This window comes from Echiichthys vipera (assembly GCF_963691815.1).
Source record: "Echiichthys vipera genome assembly, chromosome: 22".
NCBI classification, from domain to species: domain Eukaryota; kingdom Metazoa; phylum Chordata; class Actinopteri; order Perciformes; family Trachinidae; genus Echiichthys; species Echiichthys vipera.
In genome coordinates this window covers 12,608,013-12,616,599 of record NC_139847.1, presented here as the reverse complement: position 1 = coordinate 12,616,599, position 8,587 = coordinate 12,608,013, and the positions used below count along the sequence as shown (strand labels likewise).

The 8,587-nt window shown below is 41.6% G+C and overlaps 1 protein-coding gene across 1 annotated transcript in view; it reads left to right on the top strand.

Moving 5' to 3' along the window:
- Positions 1 to 8,587, top strand: part of adgra3 (adhesion G protein-coupled receptor A3) — a 34,672-nt gene continuing 26,085 nt past the window's right edge. Inside the window, exon 1 of the mRNA XM_083936794.1 lies at positions 1 to 1,021. Within this exon, the coding sequence (XP_083792920.1) occupies positions 813 to 1,021 (209 nt within the window). The 5' untranslated portion in view covers positions 1 to 812. The remainder of the gene's footprint in view (positions 1,022 to 8,587) is intronic.

Genomic DNA, 8,587 nt, shown 5'->3' with positions numbered 1-8,587 from the left:
GCAGAACCATGGGAGAAGGACATCTCAATGGACAGAGAACTTAATACTTTTCAAACACACAGTGGAGCTAAAAGAGACACAGTAACTATTGTGGAACTAATTTATTCTTCTTGAAGCGATGAAAAGCTTTTTACTGTGATTTTCGAGCACTCGCTGCGCACTTTGCGCTGTTGTTGTAGCGCTGTGTGTGTGTGTGTGTGTGTGTGTGTGTGTGTGTCTGAGTAATTTCCTGTTGGCCCCTGGAAAATAGGAGACGGGAAAAGTTTACCCGCTCTTGTTTGGGTCCGTATATAATCCAAATTTGGCTACTGGGAAATGAAAGTGTCTGTTTCAAAAATCCTTGCCGCATTTTCCCGAAGTTGGTGCGGATAACCTGGGACTACTGCAGCCGCCTCCCGTGGAAAATACACCCGTGAATTGGACCCACGCTATAAGCAACAAAGAAAACCTCTCAACAACTGGACAAGTTATTTAGTAACCAGCGAGCACACTCCGCATTTAACATTTGTGTCTTCGTAGAGTCGGAGGAGCAGAGCACCGCGGCGGGATGGAATGGGAATTCTAAATGAGTCGTCTGGCAAACAAAGAAGGGCACTTCTGTCGGACTGGAGACCGCCGAGCAAAGGGGAAGCCTGGCGAGAAATGGAGGAGGAAGGCTCGCTTGAGCCAAACAAGATACTGGCAGAGGTTTCATTTTTCTTTTTAGCGGGCTCCTTTTCATAACGGAGCTACTCCGTATCGGCTACGCGTCTTCCAAACAAAACATTATTTCCTTGACTAATGCTGCAGTGGTTTTCTCGTCGTGTGTGAAAATGAGGGTGGCTCTGGTGCGGTTGTTTGTGATTTTGCTGCTCGGCGGCGGAGGCGGTGGTTCGGCGGTATCATCTGATTGCAAATCATATGATGAACGGTCGAAAAGCGGTGGGAAAAGCCTGCCGTCCGACAAGAAAGTGGTGTGCAGCAACATGGAGCTCCATCAGGTGTTACCCCCGGACTCCTTCCCCAACAGGACAGTCACACTGTGAGTATAGATGCTGTTTGTGTTCCTTTCACCCAATTAAAGCCTTTTTCTCTTATCTCTTAAGCTTGTTTTACACTCAACACATGTACACGGTACAACATCAAGTATCCACTGTTCAAAGGGGGACCACTGGCATTTAAAAAAAATCATTTATGTTATTTCTTATGGTTTAAGAAAGTAAAAAATATAATAGTTGACATAAAAAAGAAAACCACCTCTCAACCACATTCAAAAAGTAGAGTGCTAAAACTCTAATGTGTGATGTCATCGAGTCTGAACTCCTCCATAAACAATGATTTGGGGGGTGAAATGTTATAGCTGACACTGATAGCACCCAGGGGAATGTTCTGAGTATGTACTGCAGGTACATGTTCTGTTTCTGAACTGACACTGCAATACAATAAAGCTCATTTAGTTGTGTAAACAAAACAGAAGATAACAAAGTCTCCCACTTATTGTCTTTGGAGCAGCTCAATACTTTATACTTGATGACATCACAAGCGTGAGACCTACTTACCTGGTTTCTGGCATTAAAAGAGAGTAGCTCATATTCGCAGCATTGCTCAAAATGTCCAAGATCATGGAAACAACATAGGAATTCTTATTTTAGGTGGTGTTGTTGCCCTTTATATATTCCCTGTGTTGTCTAGTTCCAAATATTTGGTGTCCCTGAGGAACAGTTTTTGTGACACCTAATACTACTAAAACAAGAGTTTCTAAAAGGTCATAATTTATCCGTCCATTTTTGTCATAGTTTTTATGGCATTAACTTCCATATCATCCATCTTTTTTATAATACAGTTCGAAAAGGGGAACCAAGATAAATATGGCTCTAAAGTACTCTATATGTGTATCCATTCTTTCACAGCTGCTTACTGTAAGGGTGTAAACGTAAACCCTGTGTAACCACCTGTCCTCCTGTAGTGATTCACACACAGGAAGATATTTTGTGTACACCCGAGACACTCATCTTACCATGCCTCCAAGTTATTTTAATAGAGCTAAGAGCTCACTAGCTGTTTGGTAAGACGCACCTTGGTAAGCCTGATGCGTTATCCATTTTTAAACTCAAATGCAGCAGTTAAATTGAAGCTGTCCACAACACCACATCAGCCATTGGTGTCACTGATACAGTTGTTAGTCTTTGCGTGGCCATGCTCATAACTCCAAGGTTGCACCCAGGGCCCATTGACATACAGTCGCTCAGACCACATTTAGCAGCGTGTACGTCAGCGGAATTACGTACTTATGCGCTGGCTTTGTTCATTCTTTAATCATCACATGTTTCTGTAATGTATGAGAGAGTAACAACTGAAATGTATGCACACACATAAAACAACAAAAACAACAAGGATTTTGCATTAAAATATGTACAAACTGAAATAATGTACTTGTTTGTTTGAATATGTGCGAGGAAGTGCGATTCCATCACAAATGGTCACTCAGGATGCATGTTAATGCCATGTCTCAACAGTCTCACACACACATCCATACAACTGACTGAGCACAAGAGGATTTCCTTTCCAAAACTATTCATTACCTCATCGACTGAGGTCTTAAAATTTTACTATGCTGACTGGGTATCAAATCATATCATACTTAACTCAAATAGCAAGTTTTGATTCAGTTTTTTAGGGAGTGCTTAGTAGAGCAGGATAAATGCCACCAACAAAACCAACCGAAATTCAAAGATGTGTGTCCAGTGCACTTGTGCTTTGTGGTGGTGGTGAGCGATGGGGGAAATATGAGAATACCAAGGCAGGGTGCAGGAGTGGAAAGCAAATAATAGACTTCAGGGAAAGAAAGGGTAGGATTGGCTGGTAAGTGAGTTTGCATGTTTTAACCTGTATACTACAGACCACATGCTACTTTGAAGCCCTTTCTGAAGTTATAGTTTTTTAGATTTTTACATTTCCATTCGTATTGATTTGTAGTACTTTCAGGACAGTATGTAAGGGCAATTGCAGAGATGCTTGAGTTAAGTAACCAGAGCAAGTGATTATTATTTATTGTCTAAAGGACACCGTTGTAGCATGGAAATACAGACACAAACGCATTAACTGAAACATGCAGAAATACATGAACATGTTTTCTGTATATATCATGTTTCTGCAGGGACTTTGTTAAGCTTGGAGTTCGGGCAGTTACTGGAGCCAACAAATCCAAATCAGGCCAGTTGGGTGTAACCTGAGTGGAGCTGATCACCTGGCAACCACTGACTTGTGTGTTTAAAGAATAAGAGACCTGTCAGCAAAATGGACTGTATCCCTATCTTTTTAGACTTAATATGCTTTTAAACTATTCCCTCTGCTGACTTTCATATTGTCATGATGCACTTACGAATGTGATCAACACTACCTACCTGTTGTGATACTGCTTCTACTGCAAAGCTAGTGTCATGTCTCACCATAAATGGGGTCCATTAAGTGCCTAGATTGCAGGAATGTCAATGCATTTCATCTAAAAAATGTTGATACCTCTTGATTTTTTTTCTATTCTGATCCCCACTTCCTTCCTCTTCAGAGTTTTGATGGGATTACCCAGCATCCTCTCAGATGTATAATTTGAAATATGTTGATCTCTTTTAGCCATGGTCTGCACTGAAGTCATGTAGTAAGCCTTCCATCTTGTCCTCTCTAAGTGTCTTCAGTGAGCTTGGAGTCTGTCATCTTGTTCTGACAGTGATGGATTGCAGGCCCCCCATGATTTAGCATTGAGCTTAAGCACTGACTAATGTGGAGGATAGCATCCAAGGTACAAGAAAGATGTAATTAGAGAGTACAAAAAAAGCAGTTCAACTTCCAGGAATTCCTTCCAGTCTCTGCTTTTGTATTTCTGGACATTTGGTGTCACCAATTGTAAGAAAAAAACTTTTTTCTTCTAGTGGTCCTCTTTTCATAATTCCCCATAGACATGAGTAATGAAACAGCAATTTGTGTTTACTGCACAATTTTTTTGGTGTTTCATTTATGGCCTGTAAAATCTGCGCGCCCGCTCAGTAGGTGCAGTGGTCTTGTTTTACGATTCCCCCACTGTCCTGGTGTGGGGTTGATCGTGGCCAAGAAACAGCTGGTCTGGACGGCAATGAAATGAAGTGTAGGTCTCAGCGGCGATGAGAAACTTTTCTCATGCCATTATTTCTCCTCGTCAAGCCAAAGCACGCCCCATCAAATCTTGCTAACTTTCATGGAACTAGCTTCTTTTTTAAAGAGATGTTTAACAATTTGCGGCTAGCCTTTTGTGTTTCTCTAGCTATGATCTCTGTGTATGATACATCTGGATCTAAATGGCCTGCACACCTAACTTTTATTATTGTCAGCAGACAGATATTTCTAATTAGTTTGTTTGGAATTGTGATCAATAGTTTTCTCCTTTTTAAGACAAATTAAAAAGTCCATCGAAAAACATTTCTCAAATTAACACCATATGTCACACTAAATGACATTTTAAACGACTCTGTTTGAAGATAATGTTGACTCACTAATGTGATGACTGGTGCCAATATAGTTTCCTTGTTATATTGATGTCTTTCGACTTGTGAGTTGACACGCCTTGCTGTGTGTGTTAATTAAAGGCCTTGCCAGAAACGGCAGTATAAGCTCGTTGTGATTAGAAACCTATTCCATTCATCAGACTCCCACCCCCCACCTCCTTTGTAACGTGTAACATTTCCTGTTTTTCTCTGCAGGGGTCTAGATTGAATACATTTTAATCATGCTTTTTTCAGAGAACATAAGAAAAGAGATTTGAACTAGTAGCACTCTTCTTTGAGAAATCTCTCAACTACTCTTTAGGCTTTATTGAACTTATTGAATCACTGGGATAATTCTTTTGACTGGGACACCGTCACATGATGGGTCTTATGAGTCTTGCCTCATCTTTTCTTTTCACCATGCCTATCTATACACGAGAAGTTACAGTTACGTAGCCATTATTTAACTGTAACTTATTTCTGGTACTAGTTTACCCTGAGATAGAGTGTTTCAATGCTCAGTGCATCTCTGCTTTGAATGCCTCTCTGTAGAGCAAAAAGGAGTAGTGCATTCCCCGCATTTGTGCTCTCCAAATGATACCGCATGCCAAAGTAATCCGAGAGGAAATGACACAAATGTGTTTACAGCTGGCCTGTCCTCCCATGTTAGTGTAGGCCTCGGCTAAAATACGAGGGCTAGAATTTAACCTTTGACTAACATGAAAGGATATATAAGGCGGTGTGAGTAGACCATATGTATGTAGACATGATTTTTTATTTCTGTGTATCTGTTTAACTTTGCAGACAAAAGTTGACTATATTTAAGCTCTCTTTACTCACCAAGCTCATATTTCTTTACAGGATTTTGTTTAGTGTAATCAGGATCGTTTCACAGGAGTACCGGGGTTAGACAGTGCAAATAAGCGCACCTGGTTTGGGCCTCTACAGAGCAGCACAGGATTAATGCCAGGAAGAAAGCAGGGATTTCCTCCCTTCGCTGCAGGAAAAAGTGCACACAGTTTGATGACACACTGGAGTGCAGTAAACCGTCTTGTTTCACAGCAGCGCAAAAAGAAGCAGTTTGGGTTACATTCATCTGGGTTCCTTGAGACCTCACTTTCTTAAGGCTTTTGGATTTCAGTTCTTTAAAAAACGTAGACACACCTGTCTTGAATGCGAGATCGGTCCTTCTGTCAATCATCTGTTATGTTTGTTCTCCCCGACATTAAAAAGCTACTATGTCATGCTGGGCGCGTTTGAAGTGCTTGTGTAACTAGAACACAGGTGCCTGCTGTCATCCGTGTCCACAGAGGATTTGTTTTTGTTGCTTTCCATGCACATCATTGGTCCAAAGGAAATGCTCCTGTGTTTTTCATAATAGTTCTGCTGTGTTTGATGAAGAAAGCAAAATCCCAAAGGCGAGGCCCTGGCAGCTGCACATTTAGTCAGTTTGCAGCCTTTCATTCGCAGACCTGTTGAGCTTTGACTTTGCCAGGTTGCCCCAAGTGTCATTTAATCACAGACAAGCAGTGCAGTTTCGTGCATAGACATGAGGTAAGGCTGTGCATTGTCAGTTTTAACTCTACTGCTCATCTGCTTTTATCCTAGGGTTTGCATGGTGGATCATTTTCCATTCAGCCAGGTAGTTGGTGGTTTAAACTGAATACCTCGCTCTAATGGCTTGGCCTATTAAATGTTGAAAGAGGATAAGGCTTACAGTCTGAGTTACAAGATCGAAGGGGCAATAACGTGATATGACAAGTGTCCCTTTTACTTTGCCCCAACACAAGCTCATCCTTTTAAAGGACTTGTTGGTACCTCAGTAATAGAAAAAACCTCATCCCAGTGTTTTCTTCCCTTCGGTACCCCTTCTCAAAAGAAATCCAAATACTGCAGAAAAATCTTTAGATTATTACTGGAAAAAGCAAGTGCTGGATAACCAAAGAATTACCTTGGCAAGATGCAGCACCTCAGCCACTGGACTAGTTCCCTTTTCCACCTGAGCTGAGGCCCTCTTTTCCATCCACTATTTTCATAGGAGTTTACTCTAGAAGGGTTTTTATGTACTCAACTGCAGCCTGAAACTTATTTGAAAACCCATTGAAGGGTTACAGCTCTCTGCTCCTGGGAGTTCTTTGTCTAAAAGCCTCCTGAGCATAAAGAAAGTGTTCACAAGAGCAGCGGTTTGCTTTGTCTTTAAAACGCTATGTGCCTGTGTAGTAGCTGGCCATTTATAATCCTTCTCTGGATATTGCGCCCACAGCAAGAGGTGTATGCTTTCAAAGATGTATTTTCTGTAGTAAAAAAAGGACAGCCTTCTATTTTGTCAAATTTACTTACGTTGAAGGAAAGATGAAATTTAGGCCAATACTCTTATATGTGAAAGAGATACTTGGATTTCAGACAGCTTTCCCATAAATGTTGTTGAGATTTATAGCATTGGTATCAGTAGGAGACAGGAAGTGAGCTTTGGTAGGATCCCCCTGAAGCTTGTTCCTGGCGTGAGTTCAAGCAGGTCTTATCTATGCATCAAGATAAGGGAGACTCCCCTCCTACATCGTTTGAGGCCTAGCCCAAAGAAATTCCAAAAACAGTTCTTCAGTCTGGAGACTTCAGGCCGACTTCTAGAGACAGACAATAATGAAGCAGACAGATGTCTTTAGAGTGGTGGAGATGGCCAAAACTTCCATACAAATTTGAGGCCTTGCTATATTTCTTGTATAGTCAGTAGTGGTATTCTCTCTTACCAATGCAAGTGTAAAGAAGACTCAATTTTGCAGCCAGAGCTGTTTCTAACACACCGGGGTAACACGTCTGTCCTCAGGAAGAGGGGAGGACCGTGGCTAGGGAAGGAGCGTAAAGCATGCGAAGAAAGGAGTGATGGAAAGAGGGCAAGAAAAGGGCTCATGACTCTCAAGAGAACCCTCTTTTACAGATTTACTTTGACAAACCCTAGAGTCACAAGGCTAGAAATGTGTGTTTATGCAGCCAGACTCGAATGATTCCCAAGACATGTTGTTTAAAATTCATAATCTTTTCTGTAAACCTCATTATGCAACTTTCCATGGAGATAAAAGGCCTATTTATGTTGTATGTAACCTCAAATAACTTAACGTCAGTTGTGGTGAGGATTGACTTGTGACCACTCTACGACTTTTCCTGTTTGGCAGATGTGTTCATGATTTGGCACACTTTGATGTCACCACGTCATGTAATTTTGCAGTTTTTCTGCCCTCTTTGTATCTTCGCAAATTGGCGTACGATGCCATATAAAAAGGATGATTGTCAGGCCAGAATGAAAGATGACAGACATGGTGGCTGTGTGGCTTAGGTCCTACCTATTTGGTGGAAGCTGGAAGTTGTTTTATGTCCTCCCTTAACATGATTACAATCTAATTAAAACTTGCTGTTTTGGTCTTGTACACCTAACATCTATTGCTTGTCTTTCCGTCTTGTAAGAGGCATTCCTCCTCTGCTCTTTTTTTGGTGAGGAGACAGCCTAACATTATAAAGCTTCCCCAAACTGATATTAACTGCATTCACATTCTATATCATTTGGAACGAGTGCCACATTCCTTAATTCACCCAGAAATCATGATAAATGCATTCCATTGGTATGCTAAGTATTCCACAGTATAGATGAGACTTTTGTGACCACAATCTCGGGAGGGCTCTGTCTATATCATTAGATCATGTGTACACAGGCAGTGATAGAATTTGCAGCCTTGTACATCCCTGAGTTTTAACATCTGCCATTTCAACATTCAGAAGCCAACACAGGGACCGTTTGTGTGCACACACTCTCTCTAAGTGGCGAGGAGCCAAGCAGCAAATCTCCAATGAGTCTCCACTGTCCAACCCTGTAATAAAACAACTCCTCAACACCCAATAATGACTCCAATCTGGCCCCGGGTTGTGGGTGCAACTAGCATGTATGTCACCCACCACATCCCCTCCCAGCTGGCCACAAACATATGCTAACCACAAGTCCCTGCTTGGGTTTTCTACTGGGAGTTAACAGTGCTATTGATTCTCTAGAGCCTTTGGGAGTAGTTTGGGGGAGAAAGGGAACTCTCAGGGACTTGGGCACCGAA